Consider the following 20696-nt stretch of genomic DNA (forward strand, 5'->3'; position numbering starts at 1 on the left):
GGTTTGATCGCGTCATTTCTTACGTCAAAAACTAGCTTCATACTCAACCCAAACAGCTTAAATAAACTGCTGATTGGCTGAAACTAATAATATCAACCAATCAAACTTCGGCTTTTATTTCATAAAGAACACAATGGAATTTTTACTGAATCAAGGTCGGGTCTGTTACAACTGATGCCCGTGTCACTTGGAAAAGGTGTGTTACACTTAAACGACTGCGGCGTAAGTGAGTTGGGAATGGTGTGTTACGTTTATACAGCGGTCGAGGATCGGGGGTTAATTTCTTAAACAGACCAACAACCCTCCCCCCCTCCCCCCATCCCTCCCAAATATCTAAGCTTTTATAAAGGCAAAATAAACTAAACATGTTTAACTCTCTCCATACCAGCCATTTTCAGAATTCACACCCACCCACTATAAAAACATATTTTTTCCTACTCAAACAGAAAAAGAGCAACAAGTACATTCTATTCAGAATATTGTTCAGCACTACAACACAGTGCCAGGTTTTTACAGCTATAACTAAAAAAAATATTTATTTAAATTTTGTAATGTACAAAAGAAATAGGATTGAGAAAATTGTTGGTCGCATCGTTACGGATGTGAAAATAATCCTATGGCTGGTAGGGAGTAAAGAGTCTTTTCCAAGGACTTCACTTTGCACTGCCAAAGACAGGACTCGAACCAGGGACCTACAGGTCTGGAGACAAGTGTCATACCAAAAGACCACAAAGCCGCTTAAAGAATTCAACAGTTAGAGACAAAACATAAGGAATCTGCTGGTTATTGTAATTTGTGTTCTTATTTGGAACAAGAAATATACTGAGGGCCTCAATTACAAACTATTCAACTCTAAAAATAAACAAAAATTAATTTAACAGCTTCAAAAAAGAAAAAAAAATTACCAAAACACGGAATGTTTCAGGCTCAAAACCCTTCTCCAACAACAAAAAAAAACCCAATTAAAACATTAATACATTACTTAAAATCTAAACTTACCTTTAAGTAATGTATGTATGTTTTAATTATTGTTGATGTTGGCTGAAGCAGGAGTTTGAACCTGAAACATTCTGTGTTTGGTATTTAGTTCTTTTTTGTAGTTGTTAAATTCATTGTTGTTTTTCTTTTTACAGTCCACAGTGTCTAGCAGCTTCGTATCATTTTAACTCTAAGAAAATACTCTTGTGCAGCAATGTGGTCTTGTGGTATGACACTCACTTTTGAATAAAGTTCTGGTTCGAGCCTCACTCGGCGCATAGTTGAGTCCTTGGAAAAGGCTCTTTACTCATATTCTCTCACCATACTCAGGTGTAAAATGAGTACCTAGCCGTTAACAACGTTGTCTATGTCGGAAAAAAATTGTAATATCTCCTAACAGGCGTCATGTTTAGTTCTACATGTTACGTGTTGCTGTTGATCAGGGACCCCTTGTAAAACGCCTTGAGCAGGTTTAGTGGATATTGCGCTATATAAATGCTCTAGATTTATAAAAAATTCTAATTGTAGGTCAAGATCCCTCTTTAATAAACACAAACACAGAATACATTAGATGCTCTGAAGACAGATTAACATGGAGGAGGAGAATGGTTGGCAATGAATGAATTATGAATAGAATTATTCAGTAAAACCAGCCAATGAAAATGCTGTATTTTGACAGGTGACATAATCGTTCATGTCTATAGACAGTGGCTAACAAACTCACAACATTGCCATCCTGAAATATAATGGACCAACACACAAAAAGATGTGTAACCTTGAATGTTTGTAGTCTAGTTAATACAGTTTAGTGAAAATTACTCATAAACATGGATGGCAAAAAACAATAACAAAGACCTGAGTGACATCAACTTCGTTCATGTCTTTGTCGTAGGAGTTTTAAAAAATAATCTGCATTAATGTGTTTTTCTGAGTTGAATGGTAAGCAACATGTGTCTATTTTATATGTATAAAAGGTAGGCCTTGTTTACACACTAGCGCAAACTAATCAGAGTATGTAAAATGTCATTGTGACTGCCTTTCTAAATCACGAGAGTTGCTTCCTTGGGGGTAGTAGTAATCCTTCAAAGCCATTCAGTCCATGAAGACAGAGTTTATCCCAGTTTCTATAGTGTGAAACCAACAATAGCAATTGCTTGCTGCCATTCGGATAGGACACTAGTCTATCGAAAAATACTTTCCATCAGACCCAAACATACCCAGCTACCCAATCATTATAGGGTGGAAAAGGGGCTCAGATAAAAAAAAAAACTCCACTTCACCCGAGATAAATCTCAGTCCCTTTGTGTGTGAAGCGAGTGCTCTATCAACTGAACTATCAGGACCCCTGCTATCTTAGAGACTAGTGAAATTTACCTATAAATTTTCTCATCCATAAGGCAACCATTTGTCCCCACCAATCACTTTAGTCTAGGACAAGATTTGATTGCCAGATATACGAATTCAATTGGATAAAATGACAAACATTTTTTTTTTATAACATTCATCCTGTGTTAATTCTTACAGTTTGACATATTTATTAACATTAATAATTGACTATTTGAAAAAAATAATAATAAAAAATGGCCTGTCATGTAGTAAATATATAAAAAGTCATCCTTACTAAGCAGGTTTGTTCTTTCAGTCTCAAGTCTTCATCTGCTTCTTCTGCAATCAACCTAGGCACAAGATCCCAGAACGTGTGTACAGCATTCTTGTAACGGGTCACACTGCAAACGGTAAGTTTAACAAGTATCAATATTGCTGGTGTCAGATTTAAAAAAACAAACAAACAACAACAAAAAAAAAAAAACCCACAAAAAAAAAAAAACACCGAAAAAACTTAAGCATTTATATCACGCAAAATCCTCTAAATGTGCCCAAAGCAATTTACAAGGGGTCCCAAGTCACTTGAATGTGGTGAGTAAAGGCTTTTTCAAAAAGCAGGACTTGAACGAGGTACCTACTGGTCCAAAGGTGAGTGTCATACCACAAGACCACAAGGCTGCAAAGATAAAAAGCTCTGATTATTTGACTAGGAATGATGTGTACGGCTATGTGGTCTAGTGGTATGACATTCACCTTCGAACCAAAAGGTCCAGGGATTGAGTCTTCTACAGCGCATAGTTGAGTCCTTGGAAAAGGCTCTTTAATCACATTCTCTCACCCTTTACTCAGGTGTAAAAGGAGTACATGGTCATTGACAATTTAGTCTCCGCCAGAAAGAAAACATTTCCACCGGATTCCACTTGTAAAGCGCTTTGAGCATGTTTAGTGGATATTGTGCTATTTTAAAAGCTCAACTTAAAAAAAAAAAATTTATATATGAATCATTAAAAGATTGTAAGGATACTTACACTTGCTTGTCTTTGGGATCAGCTTGAGACCAGTCGGTCCACGAGATTTCACTGGCAAAGTAAGCGTTGATTGTGATCACCAAGTCAATCATTATTTGTTGAGCCCAAGGTTGCTGGAAATCAATGGACAGCAATTTGACTATTGTGAAATATTTACCTTTTTAAAATAATTCTAATATCAACAACAACAACGACAACAACAAAAGAATAAATTAAATGAAAACAAAACATTAAAAAAAAAAACAAAACAAAAATCCCGAAACAATTAGAGATGGCTGACAAGAAGGGCAATTTTAGTAAAACTATCCTTTAAATATTGTTGCTCAATGATAATTATAAAACAATGAAATATCATTATGTTGATATCATTATAGGGGGTCCTGATAGCTCAGTTGGTAGAATACTTGTCGTACATGCAAAGGGACTAAGATCAATCCCCTGGTGCAGTCGATTTTTTTTTTTTCTGAACCCCCCTTCCCCTTGTCCAACCAGCAGTGATAGTACTTTGAGATAAGCATGTCCTATCCAAAGGATAGAAAGCAATTGCTTTTGTACATTTCACATTAGAGAAACCGGAATCAACTCTGGCTCCGTGGGCCTTTTGGCCCTGAAAGACCACTTTATATCAATAAAAATGTGCGGCTATGTGGTCTTGTAGTAAGACACTCGCTTTTGGATCAGAATGTCCTGGATTCGAGCCTTGCTCAGCCCATAGTTGAGTCCTTGGCAAAGGCTCTTTACTCACATTCTCTCACCGTACTCAGGTGTAAAATGAGTACCTGCCCATTAACAGCGTTGTCTCTGAAAATTTTTTGTAATATTGCCTAATAGGTGTCATGTCCCGTCCTTCATGTTAAATGTTGCTCCACTCTCATCAAAAGTCACATGACTGGTGTCTCTAATGACAAGAGATAAAGAGAATAGAAAATGTGTCGCAAGAAAAGGGAGAATGAAAACAATATCATGGTAACCGGGGACCAAACCTTGGACCTGGTATAGTTCAGATTCCCCCATTGTGAAGTGATTCATAGCAGGACAATTTAGGAACAGGGTTATTTTTCTAATTTCTCCCAACCGGTTCCCTGGGAAGGAAAAAAATAATTCCTGGCATAGGTTAAACAAAAAAAAAAAAAAAAAGAAAAAAGAAAAAAAAAAAAAAAGAAGGAAAAGAGTGCCACTCGAAAATGGGTAATAAAAATATCATGGTACCTGGGGTGTCAATCCCTAGGCCCAAATAGTATGGCACCCACCACCTAGCTGAGAGAAAGAAGTTAGAAAACCAATATGTAATCACTGAACTTCCAATAAGATGCTGACTCCTCTCTCCTACTAGGCCACGTAGTTGTGTCATAATAGTTACGTTTCAGGTTTGGACCTCCTGCCCACCTAGCAGTGATTGGGTAGCTGGGTCTGTTAGATCTGGAGGAAAGTACTTTACAATAGACCAGGGTCCTATCCAAAGGGTAGCAAGCAATTGCTATTGTCCATTTCACGCTACACTGGGATACAGGGCTGAAAGTTGAGGTCAATCAAATTCCCTGAACCTCCCCCTGGTAAATTCAGATCCCCCAATGTGACAAGATTCAAAGCATGGCAATTTTAGTCACATAGCTTATTTTCTGCTAATTTTCTCACAGCCGATCCCCAGGGAAGGAAAAAATAAATAAAATCCTGGCACAGATTTGTATTTTTTTTTTAATTAAAAAATCACAGTTTCTGGAAAGGAAAGTGGGTGGAGCAGGCACTTATGTTGATAATAACAAGAAATGAAATGAGAAGGACAATATAGAATCAAATTTTTTTGGGTGGCGATGGGGGCTCGAACCTGTGACCTTACTGGTATGACAACTCCACCTGGCCGGGGAGAGTGTGGGGAGTGATGGATAGCTCATACGGTAGAGCCACGCTCTCCCCGGCCAGGCGGAGTTGTCATACCAGTAAGGTCGCAGGTTCAAGCCTCCATCACCACTGCAAAATTTTTATTCTCTATTGTCTTCTGGCACTTTCCTACTCACTTCATTTCTAGGATTATCAGGACAACTTTCACCCTTGCATTGAAATTTTCATTCTCTGTTTTCATCTGGTACTTCTTTATTCTCATTATTTTTCATCATAATTGATGTAAATAGAGTGCTTATTTTGTGCAATAACCACTAATATGCCCCAAAGTACTTTACAAGGGCATTCTAGTTAACAGCAACACTTAACATGTAGGAAGAGACGTGATGTCTGTTAGTCAATATTACAATATTTTGTGACAGAAACAACGCTGTCATTTTACACCTGAGTGGGTGAGAGAATGTGAGTAAATAGCCTTTTCCAAGGACTCAACTATGCACTGCTCAGAGTGGATCTCAAACCGTGGACCTTCCAATCCAAAGGTGAGTGTCATACCACTGGACCGCATAGCCCCACATGTCAGTGCCTGCTCCACACTTTGTCTGGTGTATCCTCAAGACCATCACGATTAGACTTTACCTGTTTGATATTAACGTCCTTCAACACGTCTTGCAACAAATCCAGTAGCTTATCTGGGATTTCCACAGCATTACAGAAGGCCACGATCATCTTCACTTCACTAAAATGTTGAAAAGAATTGGAATGTGAGACCTTGAAGGAATTCATATTTAAAAACATAAATATACAATGTTCACTCAAGTACATGATACATCAGAGCTGCCAACGCCAAGAGGTGAATAAAGTGTACTATCAGCCCCCCCCCCCCCCCCCTGCCCCACCCCCTCTCCCCTGAGAGGAAGACTGAGAAAAAAAAGTCTACACCTTATGTAACAACATTCACTCAAAAAAAAGTCTGATAAAAAAAAAACACAGACAATAGAATAATTGAAACCATAAAATACATTTGTTATATTCTTCATAGAAAACTCTTACTGCCGTAGAATAAAGTAAATACTAAATATGAAGTGGAGAATAACATTCCCCAATTCCCATACTGCGACCAACACATTCAACCAGCCAGATCTCAATATTTTTATGTACGCATACCTTAACAGCCACTATGCTTATGATCTCATTGACATCACATACAAGCTTGCAAAACCCCAGAAAGTGAACAATTCCACTTTTTTGGCATAAACCTGGTGGCTATGATATACTATAGATACCTTAACAAAAAGGGGACTCTCGAAAATATATGGCAAATATGTTTCGTTATATAGTTCCACATCAAAATGCAACATATCTGTAATAAACCAAATAGATCCATAAAAATCACTTTGTGAATGTCTTATAGCATAAACATTGAACGAGAAAAATGACCAAAAAAAAAACAAAAAAGAAATAAAACAAACAAACTTCACAACTTAACAAAAGAAAACTATCAATTTTTATAGGTGACAACTTAATCATACAGAAAACCAGATTTTGAAAAGTGGTGAAATTGCAAATAAAGAGGATTATCCTGGATTCCTAATTGTGTGATAAAAACAACGATTGAAGAGAGAAAGACAAAGTCCTGACACACACACACACACACACACACACTTACCACTTAAAGAGTTACAATGTAAGTGATGACACGCAGAACCATTCTCAATTTTAAATGTGTGATAAAAACAACGACTGAAGAGAGAAAGACAAAGTCCTGACACACACACACACACACACACACACACACACTTACCACTTAAAGAGTTACAATGTAAGTGATGACACGCAGAACCATTCTCAATTTTAAATGTGTGATAAAAACAACGACTGAAGAGAGAAAGACAAAGTCCTAAGTCCTGACACACACACACACACACACACACACTTACCACTTAAAAGTTACAATGTAAGTGATGACACGCAGAACCATTCTCAATTTTAAATGTGTGATAAAAACAACAATTGAAGAGAGAAAGACAAAGTCCTGACACACACACTTACCACTTAAGAGTTACAATGTTAGTGATGACACGCAGAACCATTCTCAACTCTAAATGTGTGATAAAAACAACAACTGAAGAGAGAAAGACAAAGTCCTGACACACACACACACACACACACACACACACACACACACTTACCACTTAAAAGTTACAATGTAAGGGATGACACGCAGAACCATTCTCAATTTTAAATGTGTGATAAAAACAACAACTGAAGAGAGAAAGACAAAGTCCTGACACACACACTTACCACTTAAGAGTTACAATGTTAGTGATGACACGCAGAACCATTCTCAACTCTAAATGTGTGATAAAAACAACAACTGAAGAGAGAAAGACAAAGTCCTGACACACACACTTACCACTTAAGAGTTACAATGTTAGTGATGACACGCAGAACCATTCTCAACTCTAAATGTGTGATAAAAACAACAACTGAAGAGAGAAAGACAAAGTCCTGACACACACACACACACACACACACACACACACTTACCACTTAAAAGTTACAATGTAAGTGATGACACGCAGAACCATTCTCAATTTTAAATGTGTGATAAAAACAACAATTGAAGAGAGAAAGACAAAGTCCTGACACACACACACACACACACACACACACACTTACCACTTAAAGAGTTACAATGTAAGTGATGACACGCAGAACCATTCTCAATTTTAAATGTGTGATAAAAACAACAACTGAAGAGAGAAAGACAAAGTCCTGACACACACACACACACACACACTTACCACTTAAAGAGTTACAATGTAAGTGATGACACGCAGAACCATTCTCAATTTTAAATGTGTGATAAAAACAACAACTGAAGAGAGAAAGACAAAGTCCTGACACACACACACACACACACACACTTACCACTTAAAGAGTTATAATGTAAGTGATGACACGCAGAACCATTCTCAATTTTAAATGTGTGATAAAAACAACAACTGAAGAGAGAAAGACAAAGTCCTGACACACACACACACACACACACACACACACACACTTACCACTTAAAAGTTACAATGTAAGTGATGACACGCAGAACCATTCTCAATTTTAAATGTGTGATAAAAACAACAATTGAAGAGAGAAAGACAAAGTCCTGACACACACACACACACACACACACACTTACCACTTAAAGAGTTACAATGTAAGTGATGACACGCAGAACCATTCTCAATTTTAAATGTGTGATAAAAACAACAACTGAAGAGAGAAAGACAAAGTCCTGACACACACACACACACACACACTTACCACTTAAAGAGTTACAATGTAAGTGATGACACGCAGAACCATTCTCAATTTTAAATGTGTGATAAAAACAACAACTGAAGAGAGAAAGACAAAGTCCTGACACACACACACACACACACACACTTACCACTTAAAAGTTACAATGTAAGTGATGACACGCAGAACCATTCTCAATTTTAAATGTGTGATAAAAACAACAATTGAAGAGAGAAAGACAAAGTCCTGACACACACACACACACTTACCACTTAAGAGTTACAATGTTAGTGATGACACGCAGAACCATTCTCAACTTGGATGCCCCCTCCAGCATACACGATCTCACCTAATGGAAAGAAGTTTTATTAGTTTTGAGAATATTGGTATAATATTTCTTTGATAAAATTAGTTGTTTTTTTTTTTTTGCTATTTCAGATTATCTCGTTGATGAGTAGAATGAATTAATTTTGTTTCCATACATTAAACTTCATTATAATAATACTAATGACGAGGGTGATGATGATGATGATGATGATGTTGATGTTGATGATGATGATGACGATGATGATGATAATAATGATAACAATAATACTAGTAATAATAAAGATTGTAAACATTTATATTGCACCTTGCAACCCTCATGATCAAATATCTCTGTGCGCAAATAGGATGAAATAATCATTACACATATTGTAAAACACGGAAATATCAACAATCCATTATGAAATTTTTTTAAAGAAGTGACTAGTTTTACTCTTTACATTGTATCTACTTTTTCCCCCCCATCTCATAAATAATTTTCTTTTGATTTTAAAATATATTAAAATTCAGGAGGTGGGAGTGGGGGGCAGGGTGGATGTAAACAAACACAAAACATGTCTCATTCCTTAATCTTAATACAAACTAATTCATTTATTATTGATTAATATATTTCTGACTGATCAATGTCCTCAAATGTAAACTATCTATAGCTGAAAAAAATCTTTCTCTGTCAGGGCCCAAAAGTATGGAACAAATTAGATAAAGAAATCAAAGACGCCCCCCCCCCCTATTATCTTTGTATGTGTAGCTCCTTAGAGCACTTTTTGGATTACGTGTGCTGCTTCAATTAATTATTACAATTACATTGCATTACAAAATACAAACAAAAAGAAAAAAAGAATGTTTTAAAAAAAATTGCCATTGACTTCTGACCTGATCGGAACTGGTGCAAAGTCTTGAGTGTAGCTTGGCAATGGCTTCCTTGTTCTCCAGCAACTGTAGTGTGTAGTCAGGATCTCCATCCACCTGGTCTGTAATGTCTATCAGGTGCTGCCATTCGTCTTCACTGTCGGCCTCCTGATAATAAGGTCATTATAAGGAATAATCATAAATGATAATTATCGTATGAAAGGTGGCATTTAAAGCACTAAGAAACTCTAAAATAATGAGCTTATTAATAAGCTTTTAAAGGTTTTACTCTCTCCCTTTAAAAAATACCAACCAAAAAAAAAAAAAAGGCCCAAAACATTTAAGAGGGGCTCCCGATAACCCTGTTGGTAGAGCACTCGCTTTACAAGCAAAGGGACTGAGATTGATCCCGAGTGCAGTTGAGATTTTTTCTGATTCCCCTGTCTACCCAGCAGTGAATGGGTAGCTGGGTCTGTTAGAGCTGGCAGAAAGTACTTTGCGATAGACTAGAATCCTATCCAAAAGGTTAGCAAGCAATTGCTAATGTCCCTTTCATGCTAAAGAAACCGGGATAAACTCCGGCTCCATGGGTCTAATGGCTCCGAACCTTTTTTTTTTTTGAACTTTAAGAATATGTATAATAGGTAATAGAATTCCCAAATGTCATGACATTATTTTTCTTGACCACAAAACTTCTCAATTCTTTTTTACAATATAATTTATATCGATAATATACTATCAGGGTGGCCACTTGGAATTTCCAAGCAAATTTTCTATCACTATTATTCATTGTTTATAAAACAAAACGACAGCAACAAATCAATATAAAGGCAAACTTTATGTTCCGGAATAGAGAAGCGTTGGGAAATGTCCTGTTCTCAAGTCTGGCAAACCAGAAGTAAATATATACTGACAATTATCTGTATAATTTTGGGATCAATAACATTTTGTGTTCACGATTATAAGAAAGAGGTGATAACGTATCGGCTAGATACAAATTGTAGGCGTTACCTCGCCATCCAAATTGACATTTTTCATATTATCTGCCACTTCTTCTGGCTGATCTTTCTTCTTCTTGTTGAGAACGGTGCGGCCCTCGACCTCGATACTTGGATACTCGTTCTTGTAGTCTTTGCTGATTCGGTCTGGTCGAGGTGTCGGCTCCAAAGCAGCCTGAGGTAAAACATTCCAGTTAAAACCAAGTGTTTATTTTTTCAGCTTTTGTAATATTTACCATCTTAAGATGAAATCTGAGGGTCTAACAGATTTGAGAGGTGAAACAAGAATGCGGCTCTGCTGCTGCTGATGATGATGATATGATGATTAAGATGATTATAATGCTGATGAAGACGATGGTGATGATGATGATGATGATGATGATGATGGTAATGATTGGTGATGATGATGATAATGATGATTAAGATGAGGATAATGACGATGAAGGTGATGATGATGATGATGATGATAATGATGGTAGTGATCATGATGATAATTATGATGAAACCGATAATTATGATAATGATAATGAAGATAGTTGTACCACTGCTATTCGTCTGCTGTTAAAGTTGATGATGATGGTGATGTTGATGAAGAATACGATATTGATAATAAAAATGATGGTTCTACTGTTCATCTGCTAATGTGCTAAGGTTGCTGCTGATAACAAAGGGAAAATAACAAAATGTGGAAGCCTTTTAAAGCCATAATTTATGTTTCAAATGACATATTGACGTAAAATGAAATGGGCTTATGTTCAGTATCACCTTCTCATTGAGATTATCTTATTTTCATGGAGATAATGGACCATGACAAATTTAAAGTAATATTTGAGCTTTTTTTTTTTTTAATAGCACCATATCCAATAAACCTGCTCAAAGTGCTTTACAAGGGTCCCTGGCCAACAGCAACACTTAAAATGTAAGACGTGACATGACAACTATTAGGTGATATTACAATTTTTCGGACAGAGACAATGCTGTTAACAGCCAGGTACTCATTTTACACCTGAGTATGGTGAGACAAGGTGAGTAAAGAGCCTTGTCCAAGGACTCAACCATGTGCTGAGTGAGGCTTGAACCAGGGATCTTCTGATCCGAAAGCGAGTGTCATACCTCAAGACCACATAGCCAATATTGTCATTAATAATTTGATCAGTTTATATCAATAAAACCTTGAATTAAATATTACTTTTACATATTATAAGAAGTTAAGATAAAAATCAATGGCAAATGTTTGAGCATTTTATCCAAAGCATACATAAAAAGATTCAAAATAATATATATATATAATATAAAGATAGAAAGTAAATAGATGGCAGTGATATATTGTAAGGAAGTCTTACTCATAGTCTTTAACCCATTTATAAATTGTTAAAATTAATTTGTTGCATCATGTTTTATCAATTCATTACAACGTATAACAAAACAGGAAATTTTGTACCAAAAACCAACCCACTCTCAGATTCTTGCCTTATTTGTGTCACCTATAATATCCTCATGCATTGTTACTGTTTGATAATATAATGTCTTGGGTTATCCCATATTGAGTAATTCATTTTAATCGTGTAGGAACGAAATTCTGCGCAGCATACCATATTTGGAATGATAATTTCCTGCCTAGAACCATATAAATTAATTAAGAGTAATTTCATTTATCCTGGAGAATATCTAGAGCCCTAGAGGTCCTCGTCAGTCAACGAGAAAATAATAGACATATTTCATTTATTTAAAGGACACAAGTCCTAAGTTTAACTTATTTTTAAAGACAGCACTTAAGTGTTGATTATTATAAACGTGAAACTTGTGATCGTTAATCAGCCGTGTTTGTCATACTTTTGCCCAACATTGGGCGCTTTACTTTACATTGGAGTGACACCACACCAAGACGAACTGTCAAAGGCATTATCCGCAACGTTACAAAATCGAAGAACAAAATCGAAGAACGATCTATCGAGAAGATTTCAACCACAACTTTACTTTGGTTCTGGAGACGAAGGGAGAGAACCAGAAGTTTCCATCCATAACAACGTTAATCAACTTTTTTTCGACTTTGGAGTGGTCAGCTCATCAAACAAGGTCCATCCAAGCGAAGTTCAACATAACCGGGTTGTGATACTGATATTCTGATTCGTCTGTGTGTGCACAGGGCAGTTTGCAGTGACTAGTGTTATTGTTAATTTAAGTGCTTATATCTAATTGTGTTATTTTACCTATTATTCTTTGAGGGTAAGGTAAGACCAAATACCCAAAGTCCCTTTATTATTTTATTTTTCATATCTTTTACAAAGTCCCTGGTAACATCAAATACTTTGTACTTTAATAGATTGATTATAGTTCGTATAATAGTTTTTATTATTTGATTTATGAACCTGTCATCTCAATAATTTTCCTGTACTGTATTATTAGCTTAGTCAATAAATATATTTACATATGATATTGTTTGTTATTCTTGACTTCTTGTCTGTGCTTTGTGCCCTTTGAAACAACAGGAGTCTTCCTTTTGAAACTCTTATCTATATTGAAATCTCCTACAAAGGTAGCTTGATTTTTCTCGAACTGACCTCGTGACATATATGAATGAAAGAAATAAACCAAAAAAAAAAATATTGCCTTTAATTGTAAAAAAAAACAAACCAACTAATTATAGAATGGGGATAAATAAAAAATGAATAAGAAGATACTAGAAATGGAAACTTTACCAATGCAATTAAACTATAAATAAGTGAAAATGTATTAAAAAATTAATAAAGTATAAAAATAGTGCTGGAAGTTGCTATAAAAATTAATTACGTACAAGAAAAAAATGTCTAGTGATCAAAATAAAAAAGAAGAAACACATTTTAAAAAATAGATTAAAAAATTGAACATTTTCATTTACTTATTTGACAGAACTCATTGAAAAAAAGGATCATCCCTAGCCACGTTCATGGTAATAGAAAAAAAGAAATCTTTTAAAAAAAATGAAATTAAAAAAAGGAACACAAGACAACACGATACAGGATGTTCGCAGAGGCCTATGGGAGAATGACAAACAAAAATAAAATAAATCTTTGCACAAGACCTTTACATGAGATGAGAATTCAATTTGCGTTCTCATAAAATAATAGATGAAAAGATGTAGCTAACAATAAATAATTCAATATCTGCTCAGATTGAATATGGAAGAAAATGTTAACTATTACAGGACAATTATTTGAACCCGTCCTACTTTCTATCTCCCAAAAATATAAAATATAAACTTTAAATGGAGTAACTCAAGTTGTCATGAATTCTTTCCTTACCTTACCAAGAGCACACTACCCATGACTTTATAATACAAGTAAATTGTTAACAATCCTGTCAAATAACTTCTCAGCTTTCATTGGACAGACACAAAATAAGCTCTTGGTGTTGATGGACATAGTAAAAAATGAGTATTAAAAAAAATCAGGAAGAAGTGAGCTTTTGTAAAGCGCAAATTCCATGAAATGTAATCTCTGCACTTTACAAGGGGTCTCAAGGCAAAAGCAACATTCAACATATATGATAAGCCCGTATGGAGATATTACTAGAATTAACAAAAGAATTAAAGATGAAAAGAATGAAAGTCGAATTTTTAAAATAAGAGGAAATAAAAGGCAAATGGTGGTGAGTGGGGAAACAAATTTGGTGTTTTATCCATTCAACACAACATCGAAAACTAAACATGTAAAAAAAAAAAAAAATCAAGTTTAAAAAAGATCCTTACTTTTTCAACATTTTGGAAAGTAAATAATAAATCAAAGGACAATATAATTAGATTTTTAAATAAGAACTTTATCATAGGAGCTAAGATAGGGGAGGAAAAAACAAACAACTCAAAACTTGCCATCCCAGAAACCAATAGTATATCCGATAAACAAAGGAATGACCACTAAGCGAAAAATGCTAATGAAAAGGTGACGATGGAAAGGCTTTGGAATGAAACAATACATTGTGTAGTTTTGTTCACCTTTTCCTTAGCATTTCTACAATAACAGGCAGCCCCTTACCGCACTCTATTTATGAGAAAATTGACAAGTATCTTGAGGAGAGAAATTATGTTTAAAATATAATTTTTGAAAAAGAAAGAATCTCTTTTGTATTAGAGATTCAATTGATATGAGATAGGACCAAACAATTGGCATTGAAAGAAAAAACTTTGATATGAGTTAGGACCAAATAGCTGATATTGAAAAAAAAAATTGATACGAGATAGGACCAAATAATTAATATTCAAAGAGAAATTTGATATAAGATAGGACCAAATAGTTGATATTCAAAGAAAGAAAATTGATATGAGATAAGACCAAATAGTTGATATTCAAAGAGAAATTTAAAATAAGTTAATAGTAAACAGTCGATATTCAAAGAAAGAAAATTGATACCAGTTAGAACCAAATAGTTGATATTCAAAGAAAGAAAATTGATATGAATTAGGACCAAATAGTTGATATTCAAAGAGAAATTTAAAATGAGTTTATAGCAAATAGTTGATAATCGAAGAAAGAAAATTGATACGAGTTAGGACCAAATAGTTGATATTCAATGAAAGAGAATTGATACAAGTTAGGTCCAAATAGTTGATAATCAAAGAGAATTTTTTAAAATGAGTTTACCAAATGGCTGATATTCAAAGAAAGAAAATTGATATGAGTTAGGACCAAACAGTTGATATTCATAGAGAAATTTTAAATGAGTTAATACCAAGTAGCTGATATTCAAAGAAAGAAAATTGATATGAGATAGGACCAAATGAAGTAAAGAGAATTGGTTACCTCTATTGATGTCTTTTTCTGTATGGAATATTCACAAATACAATAATAGAAACTACCTTATCCTATCAAAAGTAATCAATTAAAAAAAAAAAAAATCTTTCTTCAGTCAATGTATAAATTTTAACATTGAAGGACCATAGACCTTCAAAGTCATTAGGCCAGTGAAGCCAGAGCTTATCCCAGTTTCTTTAGTGTGAAATGGATGATAAAAATTGTTTGCTACCACAAAGTACTTTTTTCTAGATCTAACAGACCCAGCTACCCAATCACTGCTAAGTGGACAGGGGGTCAGAAAAAAATATTGACTTCGCCCGGGATTGATCTTACTCCCTTTTCATTCAATACATTCCTGATTTTATAATCAATCAACAAAGAAACTCGGGTAAAGCTAAAGCGGAAAGTCTTGGAGAGAATAAAATCAAACCCCCCTCAAAGACGTTTTTGGGTCCATAACGTCTTGGACTCTCAGAGACCTGGGCCACAATACATCATGACTTCCAGGTACCTTTCTACGTTTGTTTAAAGTGCTAGCATGGGGGTTTGTACCCAAGACCTCAAGATCCAAATTTTTATTCTGCGCTTTTATCCACCATGCCATCGGCTACTGAAGCGAGACAGCCAACTTGCAATATCTAATCTGGTGTTTAAAACACATTGATTGGATGAGAGGGATAGTTTTGAGACTATCTGGTGTTTAGAACACATTGATTGGATGAGAGGGATAGTTTTGAGACTGGGAGATTAACATATAAAGAGATACGGATAATTTAAGGATTATTATTTACATACCATTTTAAGGAAGAAACTGGGATGAAGCTCAATTAGTTAAAGGTTGATGTTTTCAAAATATAGTAATATGAAGGAGTTAAATCTCGATGAATAGCAGCAGGCTTGATCTTTTATGCAAGAATTCTTCTTAATTTTAGGTATAATTGTTAATTGTATTGTATTGCATAATATGCTTTATAGTTTATAATTGTATATTTAGATATGTTCGTCATCTTCTAACAATGATCAAAGAGAGAATAGTCATTATTACTATATTTTTTGGGAAATTCTTTTTTATTCGTATGAGCTACATTTAAGTGCTTAGAGACTGATGTTTTGGAGTTACAGCGCTATATAAAATTTCATCATCATCGATATTATTATTATGAAACTAATCAACCCCCCCCCTCTCTCTCCCCCAAAAACCAGATAACATAAAATACAGAATTTATACACAATTGTACAGATCAGGTATAGCGCATGTAAAAAGGCAAACATTAAAGAAATCGATGTAGATTCTAACCTTATTTGACGATGCATCCTTCCAGTCGTCGCTCGGACTTTGATCCTTGTACGGTCCATCACCCACAGTTCCATCAGGTCTGTCCCAGGCTTGGAGACCACCTTGTTTCTGACGCTGCATCATAAAAATAATTGATTTGCAATGTGTTGGACAAAAGTGAGTAAAACAGCTTGAATATTAAAAAAACAAAACAACTTAACATAGAACCTTACGGACTCAAAATACGTCTTCAGCTAACAACAAAAAGAATCCAAACTTTAATACTTGAAGTAAAATCCTAAATAGACAGGAGAAAGAAGCGAGCCTATCATTCAATACACTGATACTGTAGACAGTGCCCTTTAAAAATGTGCATATTTATGTATCTTTATTTCTTTACACAACCCCCCCCCCCCCAATGTAATAATAAAAAACAAAAAAAAAAAACAAAAACAAAACAAAAAAAACAACAAAAACTTGAGTTTTTATATAGCGCAATATCCACTTAATGTGCTCAATACGCTTTATAAGGGTTCCCTGAAAAACAACAACATGTAACATGTAGAATGAGACATGACGCCTTTAGGCGAAATTACAATTTTTTCCAACAGAGACCATGCTGTTCACGGCCAGGTGAACACCTGAGTACGGTGAGAAAATGTGAGTAAAGACCCTTTTCCAAGGACTCAACTATGCGTCCAGTGAAGCTCAAACTCAGGACTTTCCGATTCGAAAAGCGAGTATCATATCACTAGACCACATAGCCGCACAAAACTAAGGGACAAAACCGATGCCAACAGATTTCACAACTAAATTTGTAGCCGCATTTAATATACCTTTTTCTCCACTTCTTCCTGAGCTTTTCTTCTCGCTCTGGCCAGGATTTTGGAGGTGCCAGGTGGGTTTGCTTTGACTTTGGTCTGCTCTTCCTTCAACTCCATCAGTGAGGCCGAGAGAGGCTGTGTGAATGGAGACGGCAGTTGAGTGTCTTCCTCGTTTACTGCAATACACAAATAGATAAAATTGGAATATTATAACCAAACAAATGAACAATGAAAAAAAAAATTAAGCTTTAAAGAAAGAGAGAAAGACAATGAAACAAAAAAAAACAAAGAAAAGAAATACTTGTGAGTGAATTTAGAAGTGAGAGTTTGTATTATTACAACCATTCACATTCTCATTATGTCACTCTGGTATTATGTCTGAATGTATTATATAAAGCAAATTTTGCTGTTTGAAGCTCGAAGAAATAAATAACAACAGTAAAATAGAATGGAAGCTTCAATTTAATTAACAATAATATAATGTGGATGTTTCGGGTTTCCCCTTTGTCAACAAAACATGGTGAATGAAACAATAACAAGACCAATGAAAGATGAGATAATGGTGTTGTTAAGCTATACAATCTCTCATTTAAATGACTAAATAAATAAATTCCCTTTATTCATCCCATAGGGGAAATTTGTCTCTAGGGTCTATTCCAAGGGAAGACTGGAAAAACCCAGGCGTCAGCCGCAGTGTAGTGCTGCAAAATGAGTTAAGGTGAGGTGACTTGCTCAAGGCCACACAGCGCAGTGGTGGGTGATCGAATTCGGTACCTTTGGGTAAAGACTGTAAGCCAAGACCATACCGCTGAGCCACACATTTATCTTCATTCCAATGTTTCATTCATTGTGTTTTGTTGACAATAGGGAAACCTAAAACATCCGCATTTTCTGTCTTTGTTAATTAAATTGAATCACCCATTCCATTTGACTATTACTATTTATGAATGAATTGTATTTTTAAAATGGAGTTTTTAAAATCACAATTTTCAGATTGGGGAAATTTAATTTTTTTTTTTTTAATGTAACAAATAGAACTCACAATTCTCCTCACTGAGGGCAATTATGGTAACTCAACATTTAACATTCTACTTTACTTTTAGTATCAGGTCACCCCAACATGATAGTGTTTCGATATGATTGGTCACATTCTGCTAAATAAATGTCAACTCCAACTTCAATCAGAGTCTGTATGCATTGTTTGAGAATGGATTTTAAATGAGGTAACCTGGAACATTCTTATCTTCTTCTTTGTTATGTACATTAGATACCTCAAGTTTGAGGACAGGAACTACGTTTGATTTTAAAACAAATTTAACAATAAAAAAGGAATTGATGAAGGATTGTTGAAGGTATGATATAATAAACTTTGGTGCGTGAGGATGTTGTTGGTTACAAAGGGATATCAAACAATGATAAATATAAGGGCTGCCAGATTCCACTGCCCCATGTAGAAGGCGATTTCGTAGTCTAATAGAGGATGGGTAGAAGAAAATTAATTTTTAAAATAACAAATAGTCTACAGAACAAAATAATATGTAATACTACATAAATGTATTGCATTGGCAAACTGACTAAAAATATACTTTGAATCTTTAAATCCTAAGAAGTAAGTGACTAAGAATAAAAGGCTAAAAATATTTTCCTTTAAACAATCGCATCTATATCTCACCACAAATCAGCTGTATAGTCGTAAGGTTTTCCCCTGTATCATGGGTATTTGACGTTTTATCATTGTTTGAGTTTGAATGTTGAAGTTTAGTATCCAGGAACACTCTTTTATAGGCTATCTATTTGACAAATACAAACGTTTGAGTCGGACATGGTGAAGAAGCCAATGTTTCCTTTTAAAAATGGACTAAAGAAGGTGATAAAGGAAAAGAAGGCAGTGGGGGAGGATGAAGAGGAAAAGGAGGAGGACTTTACCCTGCATCATGAGAAAAATTACAAGTGTTGAGGAGGAGGAGGACTAGAAGGAGGAAGAGGAAAACGAGTTCTCTTTTACCTTTGACATGAGCAGCAACAAATGGATGATCCAACAGATGTGGCCATGCTAGACGATGACGTGGATTTTTGTTCAGCAGACCTGCAGGGGAAAAAGATAAATAAACAAACAAAACTGATGAGCTGTTTGGACTACGGTGAGTCTATGAAATACCTTATCTGTGACAAAGCATTATGGGTGATTTACAAATTTCAGGAGGAAGAAGAATAAGAAGAGATCTTTATGTTTAAACGTTACAAAATTTTTGCTACATAGGTATAAATGAGCAGAGAGTAGTTTGTTATAAAACCAGATTTTTTCACCTTGAAGGAAATCTTTGAAGATGGAACTCATGGTCTTTGGCCATTTGACAGGGTCTTTGATGATCATATTGACAAGCTGGAAGATGCTATTGGTGTAGAAAGGTGGTGTGCCTGTGAACAGTTCATACAGGATACAGCCTAGAGCCCTGTGATCCAAGGATGAAAATACACAAAATATGTTTAGAGGTTAGAGATGATGATTGCCAAGATCAAGAATGAGATACCTGAGTTTAGTTCAGTGTAAAAGGCAATTTAACCCCCCCTCCCCTAACCCCTCTAAATAAAACCCCCCAAAAATCAAACCAAAAAGACCCCCCAAAACAAACGGCAAAACGAAAAAAAACCCAAGAAAATAAAACAACCCCAAAAAAAATCAAAAAACAAATGTCTGCATTCCCTTTAAAAATAACGGTCTAACCTGACATTACCTGTCTCCCAATTTCAATGGCCACGAAAAATAATACTTTTAATTTTTTTAAAACACGAACTCTCTCCCCCCCCCCCCCCCCCCCTCCTAATACAAACACAAAATTAATTTTAAAAACGACAAATAGCTATAGAACAATATTATATGTATTACTATATAATATATATATATATATATATATATATATATATATATATATATATATATATATATATATATGTATGTATTATATTATATGTATTGCATTGGCAAATTGACTAAAAATAAACTTTGAATCTTTAAATCCTATGAAGTAAGTGACAAAGAAGAAAAGGCTAAAAACATTTTCATCTAAACAATGGCAGCCATATCTCACCACAAATCAGCCGTATGGTCATAAGGTTTCTCTTCCACCAGCTCTGGTGACATGTACAATGGTGTTCCCTGAAACGACATTTGAGGTAAAATGAGA

The 20696-nt window shown here is 35.0% G+C and overlaps 1 protein-coding gene across 2 annotated transcripts in view; it reads right to left on the reverse strand.

Annotated features, from left to right (window-relative positions):
• LOC144967615 (serine/threonine-protein kinase 36-like) overlaps positions 1-20696 on the reverse strand; it is a 54228-nt gene that overhangs the window by 25934 nt on the left and 7598 nt on the right. The window contains exons 6-17 of one of the 2 annotated variants that reach the window (XM_078905121.1): positions 20601-20668; positions 19819-19964; positions 19517-19597; positions 17524-17687; positions 16709-16822; positions 15418-15435; positions 10656-10817; positions 9669-9812; positions 8741-8820; positions 5811-5910; positions 3333-3445; positions 2600-2705 (exon numbers count right to left, since the gene is read on the reverse strand). In XM_078905121.1, the coding sequence (XP_078761247.1) occupies positions 2600-2705; positions 3333-3445; positions 5811-5910; positions 8741-8820; positions 9669-9812; positions 10656-10817; positions 15418-15435; positions 16709-16822; positions 17524-17687; positions 19517-19597; positions 19819-19964; positions 20601-20668 (1296 nt within the window). The remainder of the gene's footprint in view (positions 1-2599; positions 2706-3332; positions 3446-5810; positions 5911-8740; positions 8821-9668; positions 9813-10655; positions 10818-15417; positions 15436-16708; positions 16823-17523; positions 17688-19516; positions 19598-19818; positions 19965-20600; positions 20669-20696) is intronic. The other variant, XM_078905122.1, reaches the window with a different exon arrangement.

This window comes from Berghia stephanieae, chromosome 3 (genome assembly GCF_034508935.2).
Source record: "Berghia stephanieae isolate SIO BIC M18660-M18661 chromosome 3, UCSD_Bste_1.3, whole genome shotgun sequence".
NCBI classification, from domain to species: Eukaryota; Metazoa; Mollusca; class Gastropoda; order Nudibranchia; family Aeolidiidae; genus Berghia; species Berghia stephanieae.